The sequence below is a fragment of the Sturnus vulgaris genome, chromosome Z (assembly GCF_052056855.1).
Source record: "Sturnus vulgaris isolate bStuVul1 chromosome Z, bStuVul1.hap1, whole genome shotgun sequence".
Classification (NCBI taxonomy): Eukaryota; Metazoa; Chordata; class Aves; order Passeriformes; family Sturnidae; genus Sturnus; species Sturnus vulgaris.
The window spans coordinates 29,469,135-29,492,378 of NC_142283.1; the positions used below are offsets into that span (position 1 = coordinate 29,469,135).

At 35.9% G+C, this 23,244-nt stretch overlaps 1 protein-coding gene across 10 annotated transcripts in view; it reads right to left on the minus strand.

Moving 5' to 3' along the window:
* The window catches only part of ADGRV1 (adhesion G protein-coupled receptor V1), a 270,560-nt gene that overhangs the window by 118,425 nt on the left and 128,891 nt on the right, over positions 1 to 23,244 (minus strand). For 9 of the 10 annotated variants that reach the window (XR_015799671.1, XM_088157236.1, XM_088157229.1 and 6 more), the window contains one exon: positions 20,242 to 20,342. Coding sequence is in view for 9 of the 10 variants with exons in the window: in XM_088157236.1 (XP_088013362.1) it covers positions 20,242 to 20,342 (101 nt within the window). In the remaining variant the exon portion in view is untranslated. Of the gene's footprint in view, positions 1 to 12,803; positions 12,906 to 20,241; positions 20,343 to 23,244 lie in introns of all 10 variants that reach the window. The other variant, XM_088157233.1, reaches the window with a different exon arrangement.

Here is a 23,244-nt window from a genome sequence, read left to right on the forward strand (position 1 = left end):
TGGAAAATTAATAATGATAAAGACAATTCAGTAAGGGAAGGAAAGGGAATCAAATAAGTGACACAAAAGCAACCATTCACTAGCTCCCACAACCAGACAGATGCCCAGCCAATCTCCAAGCAAGGCAAACTCCCATCCCTCAATTTTTATTTCTAAGTATGATGTTAAGGTATTGAATAAGGTATTGCATAATATAAGGCATTGAATATCCCTTTGGTCACCTGGGTCAGCTGTTTCTTTTGTGTCCTTTCCTAGATCCTTTCCCACTACCAGCCTACTTGCCATTGAAGCAGTGAGAAAAATAGAAAGCCTTAACAACACACAAGTCCTTTTCAGAAACAGCCAGACCACTGGTCTGTTATCAACACTGCACTGTAGAGTCTTTTATCAATAACATTAACTTCATCTTGACCAGTCAGTACAGTATATACTGAAAAGAAAACCGACACAAAGAGCACATTGGAAGTATAACTTGTATTTCAGCTATACAAGCATGCACACAAAAATACATAGTCTTTTATATGGTCACTGTTAAAATGTCTTGGGATAAGATCATCAAATATAGAGATAGATATACTTTTTTTTTCCTGTCTCACTGTATATTAAATTGGGAAGTAGCCCAATTTGCTATAAATGAGGTTCAATAGTTTAGAAATTATGAATTCCTGACATTGGCCATTTCATTAGTATAAGTTGTTTTATTTCTTTCCAAGCTATGTTATTTGTAAATATTGTCAAATCTCTCACAGAAAGATGTCATGTATCTAGGAGCAGGCATTAGATCCTCCCTAAATATCAAATTGTCCAATCTGATTTACTAAGTAATAATGCAACCTGCTTATTTTTTGTTACCAATAGAAATATGAACAGCTCTGTAGGCAATGAGAATCAAAGGTGGAGGCTAGGGTAGTAAAGGTAAAACAGTATATGAGACTGAGGAAAAATGTACATAATGCACCACACTGCTAATCTGAATGTCAAAGCTTGAGAAAAAGTGTATTAATGATACATGCACACTTGCTAAATTGCTTAGTACATGGGTCCCTGAGAGCCAAGGCCATTATGGCCTAGTAGTGCAGTACAGTAGTACACAAATACTGCGTGGTGCTTGTAAAAAGTTACATCTTGTCTAGGTGGACACAAGTAAGACTTGCCTCTGGGTAGAATTAATTGGTTTGGGTTGAATGCTACACTAACACAGCTGTCCAGTTTGCAAGCCTAAACCAGGGCTTATTTGTGAGATCTTTGGGCTCTCTGCCTAGTACTGTGTTATAAGGCAAAGCATTATAACAAAATTAAACTTCAGAATAAAGGTGCAAAAGCAAGTACAGCTCAGAAATCAGGTGTGAGGATCTGCTCTACAGCATGTGTCTGGAAATACCTTATCTAGAGTTCTAGAGTTAGAGTATATATTTTATTTGTCCCTAGTTTTGAAGCAAGGCTTAGGTGCTTATGCAGTTGAGATTAAAAAATTCTGTTAAAACACAGACATGTTGAACAAGAGACAATGATATTATTTAAGTCACCAACATTATATATGACTAAACAAAGAGCTGAATGAGCAAAATCAGCATGTTCAAATTTTTGAGACTTCTACATGGTTCATAATAAAATGCAAGCAGTTTAATAAATAAGAGAAAACACAGTGTTTTTCATTTTATACTTAATTCTAAGTATTACATATCAAAATATCCCAGAAAATTTATAGCTCTTCTGGTGTTTAGCTTCACAGCTTGTAAAAAAGAACTGAAAGATGTATTACTAGTGTTAAAACTTATTCACTCATTCCCTCATGTTTTCATACAACAAATGTGTTAGTTAAGAGGAAAAATAGTTCTGAAAAAAGAATCACTTGAATGCAGAAGATTTAGGGAAAAGATGACAGACTGATCATCTCTCCAAGCTCCTACTGTTTACTATTTCAAAATTTCCAAGTCTGGTTGCTCTTCGGGTCTCAAACAAAAAACTCACACCCTACTGCTACTGCCTGCAGTATATCAATTTAAACCTCATGCCATTCTAATGTTCACTCATTAGAGTTTATTAGGTATTCAAATCATGCCTGAACTGTGTAAGCCCCATTCACATGCACGATTAATGCAGACCAGTGAGACAATTCAAAGACGACTTGTTTACCACAAGACAAAAGATGGGTTTGGACCTGAATAGCATCCTGCTGTAATGTTGCATGGGAAGGGAGAAGACAAGTTTCTCATGTTCATCACCACAGCAAAGGCATTTGTAACTGAACATGTTAAAAGGAGTCCCACAGAATGAAAGAATGAGATTACAGTCTCCAGTAACAACTGGTGACCACAATTTAAAGAGTTTAATAGGGTTACCATTTAAATAAAAAGGAGCTGTCAGAGTTAATTGGCTTAGCTAAATGCAAGAAGTTTATGTTGGGATTAGTGTGGAGAATAACAGGAGTTGCAGGAATGTATCAGAAGGAGAAAGACTCTTTTGAGAAAGCAGTAGAGAGTCAAATCACAGCACCCAGCAATCACTCGGTGCTAAGGATATGAAGAAGTCATGGATGGTAATGATCAATGAGGGATTGGAGTGGGCTTAGATGGTAAGACTGCTTAAGGATGAAGGAAAGAAGAAATCAAACAAATACAGTATTTCAATGTAACAAGGGTGGGAAACAGGAGGCAATGGAGAGATTGCTAAAATGAGAGCAAAGGTGATATAAGTCATTGTTAAGCAGTAGCTGATAAAAACTTAAGAAAGGGAAACAATGAAAATTCCACTAGCTAGTGTAGAGGAAACATAATGGTCTCTCTGGTTATGAAGCAAACTTTGCTGTCAAATGTTAGTAATAGGAGTATTCTGGCCTCTGAATCCCAGTAGGAGAATTCAGAGGAAATGCCTCATAAATCCAAAGGCTTACAAGAAGCTAAATCACTAGATTAACAATGGCATGTGTAATCACATGTAAGAGAGTAGAAGACATTTCTTCAATATAAATCCATCTTGAAATACACCTGAAATACTTGGAAAACAGCTGGCTTTATAAAAATAATAAGCATTCCCCTCAACAGGCAAGATATCAGGAAGAAATTGGATTTAAGAACAGGAGGGTAGAAGACAGGCACCATCAACAGGTTTGCACATTTGGAAATAATGTTATAAAAAAGATAAAATAAAATATCTATTTAAATATACACACATTCCGTCTAGCTAGTCTCTATCTTTTCTCTCTTTTCTCTGTAATATTTCCTATGTGTATGTATAATACGTCTATGTACATTTCCACATGAATTTATATATGTATATCTATGTGTGTACACAAAAATAGGTCAGTTTTTCGTCCAGTGTAGTTTAGACACACCTTTAAAATATGGAAAGCTTTTCATACTTTATACTTTTATACTTTATTTTTCACTGACATGGTGATCCCTGAGAAATGACAATGCACAGAAGCTTCCCAAAGCATCCTTAATACAAGATCCATCCAACATCAGTGTACTAAAATCAGTACTTCAGTTCTGAAACAAATTATAGAACTAGATTCTCATATTTTGAGATACTTATTCCTAAGCAGGACTAATTAAATAAATGAGAATACTTGAAAAGTAACTTACAGTAAGTGGAAAAGTGACAGAAATTGATTATTGACTGTAGAGGTAAACACTCTCTTTCAAAACACAAAACTTTATTCAGATGAAAAATACTTCTTAATTTAAAAAATTATCAGAGGACAATTTTCTAAGCTTTGGAAGAAATATTTTGGTAATATATTCATTACCAATTGAACTTTAGATATAATTAGAATGCTTGCTTCTAAAAAATTATAACAGAAAACAGTTTTTAGATATGAATGCCTTTTTTCCCCTACGGTCCCAGGATATTACAATAATAGTTCTCCAAAATAAGGGAATAACAGCAATTCCGACTGTATGTTGATGCTTCCTTCTCTAACTACAAAGTGTAGAAGGTTCATTCACAATTAAGTGCAGAATTTCCTGGTTGCCCTGTTTCTTGCATTGGATAGTATTCTGCCACTGATCACATGTGAAACTTAGTACTATTTAATGGGACACTCTTATCAAGACAGCAAATTGCCACCTGATATTAAGACCCACAAAACAAATAACCATCACTGTGACATCACACAAAAATTTCTAAGAGGACAAGGGAAACTGATGAACCTTAATTGTTTCCAGTTTCTTCTATCATCTGAAATCTACATAATCTTCACCTTCCCCAACAACCCGAGATTCCACAATCACTGTTCAAATTAAAAAGTTGCCAAATTTATGACGAGAGTATGAAATATAACACTGGAGGGATGGAAAAATACAAGATTACAAAGCTCTCCACAGCAATCCTTTAATGAAGGTTTTAAACTAACATGAACCCATTAAATAATGTCACATTTAATGAGTACTTAAATAATGTCATTAATAATAGAGTAATTGGACCTTTTCACAAAAAGAAATTCTATTTAGCACTGTCATAATTTCCGGCAATGCAAGTTACTGAATAGTGTCTTATTCTTAGTTGTTATTACTTTCTAAACATAAATAAGCCAGAAATAATGAGTGAACCCAGCTTTCACAGAAACTGCAGCCCAACCACTTAATCTCTACTCTGTAAGTCTACCTCTGATTAGATCAGGTGGTCATATAAAATTATTATTGTGTTTTTCTTGTCTTGGAAATGACTGCAATTTGGCCAACTGATTAAAGCAGGATGGTATTATATGGAATTTCACAGCAATTATCAACCCAAAGACAAAATCTACAATGAGCTTTTAACACATGTACTAACTTTCTCATATGATCTAAATAGTTTATCATATGTAGTTTCATATAGTTTGCTATCAATTAATAAAATTTTGCATTTATCTTCTAACTCTTTTTAAAAAGTCAATTTAGACACCATGATGCCACTTAGATAAATAGACCAATATCAAACCAACCAAAACAAACTTTCCTTTTGTTTGTTCAGTCAAGGGAAAGGAATTTCTTTTCTGTTTTCAAATATATGCATTTTTGAAAGAAATTAAAACCAATGCTTTTGAAAGAAATTCTAAATTCTACATATTTCTACATTGTCATTCCTCAAAAAATTGAATTATAATTTAATGACAAAAACCTGGGCAGCTAAAGAAATGCATTAGCTCCATTGCCCAATCTAGTAACTTTCTTTTAGTGTAGTAACTAACCTTTTTACAAAAGAATTGTCTTGTATGTAATTTGAGTCTTGATATTTTATCCTGTAATTTATTAGATAACATTAAAATTACTGATCCAAGATACTTACACCATCTTTAGATGTCTAGATCAAAACTATATATTTCTTCTTATAACATTTTAGAAGCTACCTTAATTCCCCCTTTATTTCTGAATTTTTACTAAAAGAAAAAGGAGATTTTTTTTTATTTTTGGAGAATTTTGTGGCTACTGCTCATGTCTGTTTGTAAGCTTTAGCACTCGAAAAGCTGATGGGGTTCTGAATTGTTTTGATACCAGCAGGATGAAGACACCACTAAAGAGAAGTGGAGAAATTCCCTTTAAAAAAGTTAAATTCACTGTGGCAAACATAATCTCAGTGTAGAGAAGGAAAAGAGATAGCTTCCCTCACAAAACTGTGCAAAGTAGCAGTCTAACTCAACTGCTCACACAGTGAGGAAGACTTCCTCTCTGCAGGAAGGGAGCCTGGGGAGGTTAGTTACAGAACTGAAGATAGTTTTTGAGGAGCCTTTACTACTAGAACAGTTGTTGAAAAGCTAAAGCATCTCTGACACATGTTCTTGCAGCTCCATCTCTGTCCAATAAAAACACCCAGAAAAGACAGTGCCTATGCGAACACAGGGTACTGTACAATTTTGTAAGTATAATACTCAAAAGATATAGTCTAAATTTGTGCTTTATTATTGGAAAAGGAATTTTGTTCTTGATTCATATTTTATTAATTAGTAACCATGTTGACAACTTTTTGTAGTTGTTTGTAAAAAAGATCTGCATAAGGATATGTTCCCTGTGGGCAATTATTGACAAAGAATCTGAATAGAGAGGTAGCTCTACAGACTTCAGCAGCACATAGCTGGTACACTTGTCACATGTAAAGCTTCAGTTCTCTTGTACACAGTTGGATTTACCAGAAGTCTTTTCTGATGTTTTTCTTGATCCTATTACTAACTCCAACACAATGTATAAAGCAGATGATAATATCTTTAACATGCTAGCTTTTAAATTATTTTTAATGAATAAAATTAGTATTTTACTGTACCACACTGCATTGTTTTTTGTCAGTTTTCTATGTAAAATAACAGGCTCAAAAAAACATGATAACTGAGCTGCCTAAATATTAACCATATCTTCATTTCACATGAAGTGGGATTTCATTTCCAGGAATTAACCTGACATTAAACATCTTGATCCATATTCTAAATCTAAGTTAAATTTGAGAGGAAGAAGTGACCACGTCAATAGAGGTCAAGTGATAGAGAAACAGATTGGATAATTAAATGGAGGTAAACATTAGGCTTCTAAAGGATTCTGTGAGAGATATACAGTAGTCTTGCCTTTGTCAAACCTGCTTTGCAAGAAGAACCTCTAGCACATTTCAGCATTTCAATCTCAGGTACACATACATCCACATAGTTAATCTGGGTATTTTATTAGACTGTAAGAGAAAGTCTGGTTCGGTTATTTCATATGAATTGTTTGAAAACAGCTTGGGAAATAATATTAAAAAGTTAATGTAGCTGGCAACTGTAAGTTTTTATATTCAATAAAACTTAAGTTAAAAGCACATATCTCTGAAACCAAAGTGAAGATATCACCCAGAGTTATACCTCATATGATAAAATACTTTCATTATAACCATTGAAATCAACCAAATAAAAGTGTTTTCTAAAATTCAGGAGGCAACAATATGATCTGCAGAGCTAAACCATAAGAATTTTTTTTAATCCCATCTCCAAGGGTAATCACAAGAAGTAGCATTTTGAAAAACACCTGCTAATCGGAATAATTTAGACTATTTAGAGCATTTAGACTATTGATTAATTATCATCCATTTCAACTGGAAACCTTTGATTTATAATTTTGGACAATCTGTGTTCAATATCAATAAAAACCATCAAATCCCATTTTGAATTTCAAATCCACCTAGAAATACTAGAATTGCAAGAAACAAACCATTCCCTAGTATATACCTGGCTGATCAGAATGAAATCTAAACTAAACAGCTCTTTGTATTCTCTCATTTGAATGGGGAGCATTGAGCAAGGAGTTGGACTACATGATCTCTAGAGGTCCGCTTATCCTAATAATTCTTTTATTCTGTGCTGTGATTTAGCTATTAATGGCCAGTTAATTTCTACCCTAATGCATACCTATTCAGCAGCTACATTCGGAATTCTCTGTTCATAGTCCTCCTTAAGTCACCTGAAATGTTTCTAAGCACTGGACCAAAAAACTTAAGAGAAGGAAATTTCAGATTTTTTTTTTTTTTTGGTAGAATAAACACCAGTAAATGCATAGAAAGAGAAGTGGCTCACTGACAAGATGCATGGAGTTACAACTTTCATGATTTTGTACAAAAATGTGAAAACTTGAATAACAAATAAAGACAAGGAAAAAATGTATGACAATCTTATCTTACAGGGGAACTAGCTTCCCATTCCCTGTTGGGGGTTGGTTTTTCCTTTCCTCTCCACCTGTGGAATTTTTTCCCATTGACATGCTAAGGAGCACTGATGGCTAGGTCCTTGAGGCCTTGAGACGGGGAAGGGAGAGCCTCTATGGTTTTTTGGGAGTTTCTCTCGGAGGGTGGGGTGGCGGGAAAGGGAGGGAACACCGCAAGATTGGAAGGAGGTAAAGGAGGGTGGGGGGCAGTTGCTGGCTCACTCGCCTTTGGCTTCAGAGGAGAAAGGTCGTTGCTACACCTCCCACCATCCCAACGCCGGGAGCTGCCTCTTCTGTTGCTGGACCCAGCACCTCTGCTTGGACATCCTCCTGCCTCAGCTTGCTGTTTTCCGAGCATCTCACCTCTCCTTTATCACTTCCCATCTGGGACGCGGCTGCCATCACTCCCAGCACCCCTATAGCTGTGCAGGGATCGTCACATCTGCCCTGTCCACCGGGAGCCTGCCAGTGCTCACTGCCAGCCGTGACGGTAACTGCACCACAAGAGAAAGGGCTCACGGTCAGGAGGACTGCAACTGGGTTCCTGTTCTTTTTGTTGTTAATTCCACAGTTGTTTTGTTTGCATTGCTATACATACTAGCAAAGAAATGCTATTCCTATCCCCACATCTTTGCCTGAGAGCCCCTTAATTTCAAAATTATACTAATTCAGAGGGAGAGATTTATTAGCTCCATTTCGAGGGAAGGCCCTGCTTTCCCTAGCACACCTGTCTTTTCATACCAGGACAATCCAGAGTGAATTGAGACTCACTAGGGTCTATGATGACCTATAGCAACAACAAAGTCTGAAAGAAAACAAGGAAACACAAACTACTAACCTCTAAACCTCTAAGATATACAAATACCAGGTTCTTTCCCTGGATTTACTGAGGAAAAAACCTCAATACCTCGAGGAAGGGAAAGGACATGCTTTTATTTTTTTCTTTTTCAAATGATAAAGTAGATTCTGCAGAGCTTTTTATTAACAGACTTCTAGACTTGCTGAAAAGTCACAATTAGTTTTAGAAATTCTGTACTATCTGAGAGAGTAGCAACTGCTATTACCCAATGGGTTGTGACAGACAAAGAAAGGGCCATCATGCTATGGAACTGACCACACAGCTGAACTGAGGCTAAAAGCAAATTACAGGAAAAACATTTGAGTCTCCAGATTTCAGCCTGATGTGCAGGGAAGTCTTGCTGGGAAAGCAAGGGGGGAAAAAAGGAAAGGGAGAGGAAAGAAAGGAAGGGGGGGAAAAAAAACTTTAGTCTGAGATGAATTTCTAATATTTCTAATTTATCAGCGACACTTGACTTTCCTGAATAGTTCTGTCTGTCATAGGATGTTACTACACAAAGCTTTGCAAATCTTAGTTAGAAAGCATTGGCTATATTAAAAATTATGTTCAACAGTATGTCCTAGGAAATAACTTATTTTGGGCAATGCACCACAATTAATCCATCTATTTCATTCTATCTTAGGAAAACATAATTAATGGATAAATGGCAGCTCACCATTTACTAGATTATTTAAAGCACACTACTTGGTAGTTATCAAACAAGAACATATTCTTAACCTCATGAATTTGTTTCTTTCATTTGAAGTAAATAAGGTACAGTGCTTAGTTGAAAGTGTTGACAAGTTAGCATGAAAGAATATTAGGAAGCAGAATGACAAGCCTGAGTTTAGATAACATCCCAACTCCATTTGCTTCAGACCAAGAATGCTGAAAATTAAATTAAAAGGAATCTATCAATTTATTTTATTCCATAGAATTTCAATACCATTAAAAAATTGTGCTTCTCTCCCCTTAAATAAAGGCACGTGTTTTGAAATCATAATATTTCATCTTGGTTGAAAGCTATCTATAATAACTATAAATCCTTCAATTCTTTACAGCTCAAAATCAGGACAGTACAAATGAAGTCTTACAAAGCAATTATTTTTTATAGTTTGATGTCCTCTCAGTGTTTGACTAAAGTTATGTGGTATATCAGATTTGCCAAGCAACAGACCTGCCTAGGATTATTTAGCATGTCAGGAGATCATGGCTACAACTTCTTGTGGGTGATTCTTGTGCAGGATTATGAAATAAACTAAGTGAAGCTACAACACTTACATTTCATCACTCATGGCAAGTGATTACTTCAAAAGCTGGAGTAATATGCCATGTTTGTATCTCAATCAACACCCCCCAAACACTTGGAATATTTTGAAAAAGTAATATGATAGAGTGTTCAGTGGAAATTTCAGGCAGGAAATGGATGCAGGATAGGTCAGGCAGGATGGAGCAAATGCAAAAGGGAATTCTTTACACTAAAAATACTTCTGGTCAGTTCTTGTCTTCAATTTTCTATTTATAGTGTCTAGTATATTGTAAGCATCACAAATAATACAACACTTCATAAACTAGTAAAGCTGCAAGTGAGGAACCCATATAAAACTATGAACAGTGGGCAATGTACCACTGAGAAATAAATTCATTTATTTGGTTTTGCTTTAAAAAAAATGTTTCCAGTAGAGCTATATTAAATAATTAGGCAGCAAGTTTGAAAAGGGAACAACTGTTATGTTATACAGAGCTAAATGTTAGCAGAATCCTGTAAAATATTGCAACATTTTGAAGATAACATGTCAGTAATTCAAGAGGTTAGAAAAAAAAGTGCTCCTTTTTTCCTTTGATAAACAGACTTATCTACTGGAATCTGACATTTATCAAACTCACTAATAATACCTGTGAATCTCAGCATTTCACACAAAGTATCTTTTGAAGATGCTTTTTCCAGGGGTGAAGCTTAATAAGGAGACTTGCCAATAAGGACACTTGTGAAAGCTGGAGCATAGAGAGATAGATGTCTTTGGACAGAGAGGTTATATTGGATAACTGATATGCTGTGTTTCCTCCTCCAAAAGTGAATGGTCTACATATAAAAATTAAAAAAAAAAAAAAAAAAAGCTGAATGATCTACAGCTTCCGCAAATGTGAAATACACCGTTGTGTGAAAACTGCCAGCTCTGTGTGTGTGGATGAATGTCACACATTGCAGAAGAATTTCAGAACAAAAAGCTGGGAATAGCTATCTTCAGAGACATCTCACCACATCTTATTATTCTGCAAAGCATATTTTCTGGATGTCTAAACTAGACTGAGCTTAGTAAAAGTTCATTAAAAATCTGAAGGAAAATCCTCCAGGCAACAAGAGAATGGAGTTTGGTGGGCCTTTCCCAGCGACTTCTGCTTCCAGCCAGAGCCAATCAAGCTCAGACACAGGCTTAGTCAGCATCTATTACTGGATTACTAAGGAGTGACTTCTTACTTTTGCTTGTGATAAAAAGACCAGTTTTCCACTCATTCTTCCAAGGAGAAAATCAGCACTTGCTTCATATGTCAGGAGTGAACTGTTATTCCAATTAAGAGCAAGTTCGCCTTTGATTTTATCATTTTGCAGTACTGAGCATACAGGCACAGAACAAAGACAGAATACAATCTAAATGCTAAAGGTGTCAAAATTAGCTGCATTTTAAACCAATACAAAAACAAAACCAAGAACATATTAGAGAGAAACATTTCATAAATTTCTCTCTCATTGGAGTAAGATAATTGTGACCTTTTGATCACTAATGTAAATAATTTTATAACACAGAAGGTGGCTGAAGAGCTAATGCTTAAGACTTACTAATCACATGGTGAAAGTCTTTTCATTCAACTTCCTTCTCTGCTTCTATTTCATTCCTTTTCCAGTGAAACTACATTTACACAATGCTTTAAGAAATTAGTCTGATGTTAATAAAACATATTTAACAATAGCTAGCATTTACTATCAAATATAGCCTGAAAGCTTTTTTCTTCAAAGGTAGGAAGCTGAGATGCCCAGACTAATAATTATACTGACAAGATTAGTTGCCATCACATCTGATCACAGCTAGAAGTAGTAATGAGCTGCAAAATATTAATGCCAACTATCAGTCCGCATAAAGTTAAAGGCAAGGTACAAGTTTATACAAAATATAAAGATTAATATATGGATATTGCTTTAACCCATCCCATGCCAAGGTAGGTGCTATATATCACTATAAGTTAATGACTTGGCAAACATTCAGATGAGGGTTTAGGAACACATTAATCACTCATCTATCCAAAACTCTGCTCAAAGGTGAGTGGCTGCAAGGATCTGTGACAACTGAAGAGCACAATTAAACATGAGGACAGATTTTGTTATAGAGCTCTGTTTTTTGATATCCCATGGAGACCTTTTGAAAATGTTCATGTAACTGTCTCCAATAGTCTGTAAGGACACTGCTGTATCTTGATCACAGATTATACTCAAGCATAATTTGCAATATTTTAAAAATACTTCAGAAGTAACAAATAGCAGTAACTATGAGCCAATTTTAATTATGAATTTACATAGAACACACAGGTCTGCAGCTGTACTTTTCAGTTATATATTTCTCTGTCTTTCATTTATGTTGTGCTGACTCAAGCAGACCTATGAAAGAGGTGGTGGGAAGTAAAAAAAACAACTTCTGTATATTAGATTTAGATGATTGATGCATCTTCATGAGATGTGTTCATATTGTATGCCTACTTGATTCTTCTCTTCCCAACTTTTTTCTCACTGTGGAAACAGTGAAAAAAAGAAATAAAAGAAATAAAAGGCCACCTATCCCAAAGCAAAGCTCCAGTTATTGCAGTTATTGTTTGTGAATTTCTTTTCTTTTTGGTCTCAAAATCACAAATTATTTCAAGGTTGAGTTTTCCTGATTTTGAATCCTGATACCATAGAGCACAAGAAGCCTAAAAGCTTCCATAAAGAGGTGCCACTTAACCTTAAATAAGACAGTGAAAACATTTGTATGGCCCTTGTTTCCCACCTGCTTCTATGTAATGGTGGAAGACCTGCGCTTAGACTGCATGGAAGATCTAACTCTCTACCACATCACAGACTGGAGCAGTGTCTGTCCAAAACTACTGCAGGACACAATAAAATGCATGTCTCTGGATACTTCAAGGACCAGGGATAAATACTGGGGGGACAGGGAGAAAGGGCTAACAATTTTCATCAGAATATTTATCCTTTGAGTGGAATAAACATTTTGTATCCCTGGGTAAATCAGATGCTAGGTATTCACTTGACTCAATTCTGTTTGTTTACTCACAGACAGACAATCTTTGGACTGTGAATTCCTGTGCTTTCCAAGCTACTTCTTGCCAGCTGATCCACAGTTATTGACTAAGGGAAGATTCCTATCCCATTTCAGCTGTGAAGTAAAACAATGTAGTTAATTATCTCCTGTACACTTTTTCCCATCTCTGGTCTCTGACACTGACAGAAAATTCTACTATTCCCAGCAAATGTTTCAACCATAGAAGTTAATTTTTAATTATGCACATGCCTTGTGCTTAGTTGATTTCTATTCATTCATCTAGCTTTGCTCAAAAAAAACTTCCCGTTTTTTTCTTTTTTTTGTTTTTAATGGAAGCATAGAAATACAGCATCCTGGTTTTCTAAACATTTATTCATGACCGAACACAGTTTGGGTTTTTTTTGGCATGTGAACCTATAAGTGATATGCTTCTGGTTTCTCCCTCTGGCTAATATGTGGTTACTGCGCTGCAGAGAGAAAAGACAGCAACACACACGGACCTCTTTTGGGGAAAAAAGGCCAACTTTACTGTATGGACAACCCGTATTTAAAGTGTGTTACTACTAGTGTGCAGCTAGGACAGGACAGTAGTTCATTGGACAATTGGGACAAACATCCCCTGGGACAGCATGTCCGGATGTCCCATGGGAAAGACACCAGGTGTTAATCTTTATTATGAATTCCCTTCTGTTTTTCACCATGTTATCACTCTGGGAGACTGCCTCCCTTAACTGAAGCTGTAGTCAGCTTGTCAGCCTGGGAATGGACCTGAGAGACAGGAGAAATCCAGGCCTGAAAGGAATTGCCAAGCTGCAATTTCCTAGCTCTCTAAATGTGTGTGTCCACACTAATATACACCCCAAACTCTTTGTTAATTATTTCAATGATTATTCACTGTCATTCCAAGCATTTAAGATTTTCATGACAATTTTTCAGAATCTAATCAGATCTACATTAGTATTAGTGTCTTTCTTTTAAATTGTATTTTAAAAAGAATGACATATCTTAAAAATAAAAATAAAAAGGTTTAAAAGTCTGTCATGTTATAACCTGTTTAATTCTTAAAAATCTCTATAATGTCATTTTCAAAATGCACCTTCTGTACCAACAGGGTACAGACCTGTACCAAAAATGACCATGGGAAAAAAATCAGATCTACCAGCATATAAAATTCAACCACAGTCTATCAACTAAACTATCACAAATTATTTAAGCATTAAGCACCATTAAATAAAGCATTCTTAAAAAGCATTTAACCATAGATAACCACAATCATTAGTAAGCTGGTATTTATGAAAATAACATTTAGGTATTTTCAAAAGTAATCAGAACCCCAGTACACTTAAAACTAAACTTGCCATTTGAATCTGGCAAGGTCAGGCTCTGGCTACGTGTGTACAAATAATCCAATTAAGTCCTGAAAAGGACTTGTGAATCTACTTTGTATGGAACATTAGCTGCCTTAAAGTTATGAAGTAGCTAATCAGAAAACTGTCAAAAATGGGAAGAAAGACCCCTTTAAAACTTTCTTGCATGTGGAGCAAGCAAAGTGACAGTAGTGGAAAAAGAACAGAACTTAAAGATCCACTGTTTAGTAGCATTTTTATTAGCTGTAAAGGAAAACGATTGAAGTGCTATTGTTCATAAAACCCTATAGACTTTTTCCTCCAAAAGATAAGCGAAATTAAGAACGTTTTGGAAACTTCCTATTAACACAGCACAGATGTTGCTACAGCCTGGATTTATGGGTAGCAGCAACTGCTGCTCAAGGCAGGTTTGAGGAAAGTCTTCAGCAGGGAAAAGAGCAACAAGAGATTTGCTAATTAGAAGTAATAGAAAATGACTTTTTTTATTAAATCAGAATGGCACACATGAGAGTATAGGACAAAAGCAGATGAAGAAAAGAGGCAGAAAATGGGAGAAAGCGTTGAAAAATGACAATGAAGCATGAAATAGAGAGAGGCAGCAATATAAACTGCTTTACAGCAAGTCACGAAGAACAGCAGTGAATAGGCAACCTGGGAAAATTTCTATCTGTTCCTCTGTGTGTGTGGTCCCCAACTGCTTGTGATGTTGGGAGAAAGTAGAGTATAACGAAAAAGAGCTGGAAGGCATGAGCTGATAGAAATCTCATATTCTTATACTTTACAGCAGTAAACAGAACATTTGATTATTTGTAGTGAGGACAGGAGGCGTGAGGTAATGTAGCAGCATTCTAACATATGTTATAGTATTGCTCATATAGCTGAGTTTTGGCAAACCTAGGAGATAATCTTTAAAAATCTAACAGCTTGTTCATAACACTACATGAGGTTCAACATGAGAAAAATGAACAAGAGTGGTAGAAGTAAAATCCGTACAAGCAGCAAAAGTAAAAATATATATGTACTACTATAGTGCTAGATTATTAGCAAAAGACCAAAATCCTGTGTTGGCAGATGAAAACAAATAAAATAAATTTTAACTTGAATAGTTTCAATTTATTTCTTATACTAATTTACCTCGCCATGACCACTACCCCCCCTCCATGGGATACAGGTTTTTCAGCTGGTTGTACATCTCCACATTCCCTAGACTGAGACCATAAAGATAAACTCTTAGAGCATTTCCAGAGCCTTTTACTTTTGTCGGAGTTTTAGCTCTATCTGCAGACGGCATCATCACATCAAATCTCTTGGAGCTGGGGCAACTTGGCACTTTATGGAACTCACAGACAAATTGACTCCCTCTGCTGGAGAAAAGGGAAATATTCTACAATAAGGAGTTCTGAGAGTAGCCAGCTCCTGAAAAGAAATCCGGGTGATCAGGTAATGAATGATCTGCTGTTGTTCTATGGCAGCAGTCCTTCCTCACTGTTTAATTGTGCATAATATATATTCTAATGATTGGGTACCCCGTTTCTCCAGGTAAGGATTTCCTGACTCTCAGATTCATACACTTTATCTAACTGAGGACACTTGATATCTATCTCTCTATCTATCTATCTATCTATCTATCTATCTATCTATCTATCTATCTATCTATCTAATCTATCTATCTATCTATCATCTATCCATCCATCCATCCATCCATCCATCCATCCATCCATCCATCCATCATCTTTAAAATGTCTGCACATATACATGATCAAGGTATACAATTTAAAAAGTCATTGAAATTTTGATATAGATTACAATCTCTTCTACTAAAAATCTCTGATTAGCTCCAACTTTGACTGATTCTTCTTGGATATTGTGGACTCAAAAATAGAAACTTAGAGTAATAGAGATTGGCCGACAAATCCTCATTGACCGTAAAATGTATTGCTTTGCTATAAAAGCATTCGATTTACCTTAGTCCACTCTGAAATTGTCTTTTATTTAAATCCAATGCCCAAATAGTTCTACTTATTATTAGACTGAAACTGCTTCTGAAAGAAGCTCTTGAACTGTGCTCTGACTTGGTGGGAATTACTGAAATCAACTAGTAAGTAATTTAATAAGTCTGTTTGAAACCTAATAAGATAGTCCCTGGAGAAAAGGGTTAGGTCCTAATTCTTGCAAAGGTAGCAAAGAAAATAGGCGTGACTCCAGGAGTCACTGCCTGCTGTATTATAGGGGACCATGTTTTCAGTAGAACTGGGAAAATACATTTTATCCTCTGGAACAGCATGACTGTTTTGAAGTAAATAAAATTTATTTACTGTGATCATACAAATGTTATGCAGGGAACTGGTGAAAGCAGCTTACCCACAAGAAAATTTTTACTGACACACCTTTCCCTTCTGACATACCCAACAAGTGTCTCAGCTAGCTGTGCATTCCAATACTCCAATAGAAGTGAAAATCTTTTCCACTTTCATTCTTAGTGACATCTGTAGAATCTTTCCTTCTATAAATTAGAAATGTTAGAGTTTATTATCCCAAAGACTGGCATAGGAACACTGACATGAAGGGTGGAAGAAGACTACATACCACTCATAATTCTTATTGAAATATTTCACATTATAAAACAGGATAAAATGCATTAGCATGGAGCCAAATTTCTAAACTGTGCACCAGCTCTGGATCACTGTGTACAATTCTTTCATGTTTCTTCTGTGTCCTCTCAAATTTTATGAGTAAGCATTGTTGACATCTCATCAGCATTATTTGCTACTCTCAGGTTATAGCAAGGAAATCTCAGGCCTAGTTTTCCTCAAAGACAAATTCCCTCACTCTGGGAAACTGGGCTCTAACTTTAAAGTAAAGAATAAGAATATTTGTTGCTTCCTCTTACATAGAAGTCTCATTTTTTATATGGACCTGGAGTTTCATGAGACTCCGTACTTTCCAGCTTCTTCATCAAAAGTCCTTTAGGATTTCCCAGCAGCTAACTAAAAGGATCAGGCTTACCATAAGGGAAGACTGAATTAAAATCAAAACTTCTCTACTGCCAGGCAGTAGAGAAATCAGGCAGGCACTCAGTCACTCATTGTCACAAGTTGCCTCTGGTGGATGGTACAGAGAATCACTCTAGACACCTCATTTTGGAACACACTTTGCAAGCTTCCCCTATCCAGGTATATAGGTAAGTTTCTGTTGGGCTTTGTTTATGTGTAGGGGAAAATAACAATTTCCTTATTTTGGAAGAGTTAAGACTAAAACAGTACAGCAGAAACACCATTTCACTGTTTGTGTAAAGGTTTCACTTTCATAGGATGGCAGAAGATACAGGCTCTATGATCATTCATGCATTCATTCATTCATTCATTCATTCATTCATTCATTCATTCATTCATTCATTCATATCCTGCTCCTTCATCATCTCTTGGAGATTTTACCACATCTTTAAACTTTATCTTCTGGCAGAATGTCCAAATCTGAAAGAGTCAAAATAATAAAGCAACAATTCTGCCAAGGCTGCAGTTTATAATTTTTAAATAAATGTTTAACAATTTAATGATTTTTTAAAAATAAGATGGTATGCTTCTTAAAACATGTAACTGACATGTAGTTTGTATTTCTGCTCAGGTTGAATAACACAATTTTCAAATATTTAAACAGAGTAAGTATAATTCTTCATCATGCATTTCCATCAAAGTCAGTGGTAGTAGCAGCTTGGCCTGGCAGTTTGGTAGTTATTGCAGTGATGGTGATGCTAAGTGCATCATAATAGTGTATAAGAAGCTTGAGGTCAGGATAAATTAGAAAACACTAGTTTTTTGTTTGAGTAGGATGACACAGTTTCCCCTACGTCTTTTTTTTTCTATTTGACTAGAGTTTAATTTTGCTTTGCTGGCCATAAGAATGGAAGGCCATTTGTACAAGGTAATTGCTATCAGTAGACTATGAATGTTCAAATATTCCAGAGAAGTGGCTACTGCATGTAGGCAAAGCAGCTCAACAGTGCACTCACAAAAAGTCTAAACAGAGAATTTAACATACATTCATATAATTTGTAATACTTAGCATGTGCTGAGGAAATGGCCCCTGAAATTTAATGCGGACAAGATGCATCAAGCTGAGTATATACAAACAAGCCATGTATAAAGTGCTTATTCATTCATTCTGCCTGGAATTCTCAGGCAAAGCATGGTAGCCCATAGTAATACACAGTAGTATTAAGATTGTAATCTAGGTTAATAGCTCTGAAAAGAATAATTTTATTGACTAGTATAACAATATTGAGACACTGTGAAGTATGTTCTCCTATTACTTTAATTTTTTTGAACACTCAAAAATTCACCTAAATTTACTCCAAAACTGAAAATCTCAACCCAGCAATTTTTTCCTTCTTGCATTTAGGGTATGTTACATGAACTTATGCTTGAAAGGAATAAAAAGTGTCTTACAAATATCTAGGCTTTTATGTTTTTCCAATGAGCTCCACCAAACACATGGTGAAACATCCACTCTTGAATGCTTTACAAATGCTCCATTAATGCTGGCAACCCTGGACACACCAAGAATGAAATGAAAGTTGAATGTTGTGAATTGCCATTCCCCATCACTGACAGAGAAATGAACTGTTGTGAGCAACTACAAAAGAGGCACAGCCTTGGAAGAGCAAGTTTCTGAACAATGTGCTGAAAAGATTTGACTGCCATCTACAGACATGAGTAACTAGTGCACTGGCAGCAATTTAAAAAGAACCCTAAAATTACAAACCCAATAAAAACCAGTGCAGATATTAGACAAAAGCTAATTATTTATGTATGGGGAGCTACCGCAAAACAGTGGAGCTACCACAAAAAGCTTCCCAGTTGGTTTTGGGGGGAGTTTGTTTGATTTTTTGTTTGCTTGTTTTTCTCATTAAAAATATAAACACACAGAGAAACATCAGCTTCCTTCATTCTCTAGAGTGGCTTGAGAGTTAATAGATCCACTGTCTAGTATTGCCTAAAGATAAATAGATAGAAAGAGAAAATACTAACATTTTCTTTGTATTTAAACTATGAAGTGCTGATTTTCCCATAGTTAACTTCTCAGTTAAAATTGTCTTAAATAGCTTCTCTCATACAGAGTCATTACTTAGCAAACCCATGAAATTTTCAATTACATTGTGAATTTCTAATCATATGTATAGTGACCGAATGTTTGTATGTGGGTACAGCTGTACATACATCACCTACATACAGTTTTCTGTGAAATTCTGGCCACCTAATCAGTCTAGTTCACAACAGGACAACATATCACAACACAGGTAAACTGTACAAAGATTTTCTTTCAGCTATTCAGAACAGCTAGCACGGTAGCTCAGTTCTCCCTTGTCAAATACTCTCTTTTCACTCTGACTTAAAACCACTTTCCTTTATCTGACAGCTGCTGCCAAACTGTCTTTACTTCCTCCCTGAACTAGCTCACTACCTAAGCAGTTACCCTGCGAAAATCCTCTTTCAAAAATTTTATAAAATTTTATAAACTTTCAAAATCATTGCTTAGCAAAAGGCAAATGGATTAGGAGAGCCGTGTATTTCAAGGATTGACAATGAATGACAAAATTACTTAGAACCATATAAATTGTACATCTATAATTAAAATTATTACATTTACACACCACATGGAGCTGTTCTCATGCATTATTCTTCAGAGATCAGAATTACATATAAAAGTTAATATGCAGTGTATTTTAACAAAAAAACAAGTCACAGACAGAAAAGGCTGTGGGCCCAAACAGAAGATAACTTTCAAAATCCTTCAGAAGTTTGAACTGAGCACAGCATTCCACACGTGGGACTGGCTTCTCACATTTCTGTACATTTCATTCATCAGTTTTCATTAACTATTTTCAGACAGTGTGTAATTTCACTTGAATTCCCAACACAGGATAGGAATATTGGATTAATTTTAAGTGTCATATGTTGAAACTTTACATTTTCCAAAAATATTTCCACTGAAGAAGGTCTGTTGAGACATGGCCATGAAAATGAAGAAAAGGAAAGCAAACATATACTTACTCTATATTTTGAGACTTCAGCCTTTTTACTTACCTGAGTACCAAAACAAGCAACCATCATATGAGTGAGAAGTTTAGCTGCAAACATGGCACATCTGGTGCAGAAAAGGTGGGAGATGATAGCCAAAGTGAAACCTACACAGAAATGTCAATGAAAAAAGAAAAAAAAAAGTAATATTTAAGTTTAGGCTAATAAACTGTTCTATATTATCCAGAAGATGTTTCTTGAAGGTGCAGATTGCCTAAAAAAAACCAACCAAACAAAACTTACAGAGAGATTATGTTTATTCTGGTTCACACTGGGATCACTCGTGAGTTTATTTCAAGTACTACTAACATGTATTTAATGTTCCCATGGGCCTGGGAGCTAAAATAACTTCATAATGTAAGCAAGCAATTTTTGAAAAGTGTGTTTTGGTGTCATTTTCTGCATGACATGGGTTATTATCATAATAATTATATACAAAGCAAAGGCACTGTTCAGTGTTCATATTAGTGCACCCACAAAAATGCTTTTAGGAACAGTTCCATTAAAAAAATGCCTCCTGTTGTAGCACTATTTTAGCAGCGCTAAATGCCATCTCCCATTTTATCTGTGTTGAGCACAGAAATTTGTTATACCAGTAGTTAGGAGGAATGACACCACTTTTCATTTCACTAATTAATTGTAAACATGAACAGAACAAATATGGAAAAGGTCCTTTCCTATCAATAAGAAGCACCTGGGAAAAGGACTCTAGGAAAGTTCAGCCACCAAGGAAAACATTGCTAAATCTCAACATTAATTAATTGTCCACTTCCACACCCCAGTCAGGGCAGGAATTTGGGTTATTAAGGCAGATCTTTTATGCCAGTCTTGAGATTGACTATTTGTTACTAATTTTTAAGAGATGAGTGAAATAAGTAATTGCTAAAAGTATTATTTCTTAAGTATTTCAAAATTACTTAGTGATATTTATACCACTATCTACATGGTCTCTCTTTTATTTTTATATTCTTCACATCTAGATGGAAATGTCAAGATAAATGAATAATATTCTTATCACTCTTAAAAATAAAGCAATTTGTTACTTTAAAGTTTCATTTCAATCTAATAATATCACACAAGTAAACATTTTTAACCAGCCAAAAAAAGCTGAAAGGCATTGGAAAGCATTTGCCTCAAATTCAAAGTGAACCCTTAACCAAGCTAAACTACTATTTTTTAAACACATTTTTATGATCTACGACTATAGTACATGACTAGTTCTGAACAATGATCTGTATCTTTATTACTCCAATTCAGCAAAATGTCTTCTTAGCTTTTGCATAATTTTTTTCTTCAGTTCCTATAGCATTTTGCATTTTACAGCATTTTGTTTCATTAACTTACTTGTTTTTTCTCTGTAATCCAGTAATTGTATTCTAAAATCTGCTTATTTTTATGTGCTAAAATCTCCTTTTTTATTCTTTAATATCAATTTGTGTGGAGCAGATAAAAAACTGAGAGGTTTTTCTTCTTTCTTTGTCTTAATTTTCTTTGGATGACAATTTAAAAAAATTAAGGAGCCTAGATTTAATCTGTTAGGGCAGTGTGCTTGGATTAACCTGCTTTCACAATTTTTGTTACTTATATAGTGATGATCTAATATAAAAGTCATAAACCTCATAAGGAGTACACCCAGACTCCCATTTAAGAGGGTTAAAGTTAGGCAAGAATTCAATTTAGCATGTTTTCTTAATAAGACCATTACTCTTACTGCCTGTAAATGCAAGAGTTCATTTTCAACCAAAAGAATTCTATGGTTCTAAGTAAAATTTACTACAATTTGTGATTGCTGTAACATAATAGTAAACCAGCTGCAATGTGAAAGGCTCCTTCAGAAGCTAAGTTGAGTTTAGGACCTGCTTCCTGCCTGGCATTTTGGGACTTATGGTGTTGAGGCTGCTAATGAAGAGAGTCATGTTCCTTATAGGTTAAACTCTTAGGGTTTTTTTCCCAAGATCTTGGGCAGCAGCTAGGCAGCAGAGTGTAATGGAATCTATATCCCTTGAGTTATCACTTCTGATAACCTGCAAATTCCAGGTAAAATTGTCAAAGAAATTTGACCAAGAGGATGACTGTACTGCTGCTAGCAATACAGATGAATTTAGAAATTTTAGGTTTCTTCCCTCAAATGAATGACATACTATGTCTTTTCAATAAAGCATCTCAAGGAAACGGCCAATCAGAAGTGTGCCAGGACCATGTATAGGAGATTTCAATGGCTCTAGGAAGCGTATTGACCTGGACTGGGCGAACAGGGGCATGGCACAGCAGTTTGCACAGCAGTTTGCACAGGAGGAGTGCAGCTGCTCTCTTGGCTCCTGGTGGTGGGTTATATGTTAGATGGGTGTGTTTTGGTTAGGTTTTTTTGGTTATTTTTCCACCAACTTGACTAGATCCAGCAATGGTTTACAAATAGTCAAACGCGTTGCTGCTGCTGCCAGTAAAAGTGTGCTAAGCCAAACAGAACCTCTCAAGAAGGACACAGCTGTCCAGATCCCTGGCTGCAGGGAGTGTCTGAGCCTGGGGGCAGTATCTGAGGACAGTGCAAAGGCACCTGTGAGTGGTATGAGCAGGTGAATGATCTATTCTGTCTGGTGGCAGGCTTAAGCAAGAAGTGGAAAGGCTAAGGAATATTAGGGAGAGCAAAAGAGAAATTGACTGGTGGTGTTACAGCATTGCAACCCTGAGAGAAGCTTGGCAGGAGTCAGAGGAGCCCTGTCCGTCTTACCATCAGGCAGAAGGAGGAGACCTAGCAGATGGGGGGACTGGAAATGGGTGCCTACTTGGAGAGGTAGCAAAATTCCCTCCTGACCCCCATCACCTTCCCAGGAGCCCTCACAGAATAGGTGTGGGGCCCTGGGTCCAGAGGCTCAGGCAGATGATGGTAAACAAAAAAAATCTGTCTGGAGTCTCCCAGGTGCACTTCATCTGTCATGGTGGATGGATCACAACCTCAGGAAATTAAGAATAAAAGAAAGGTAGTTGTAGTAGGTCACTCCCTTCTAAGGG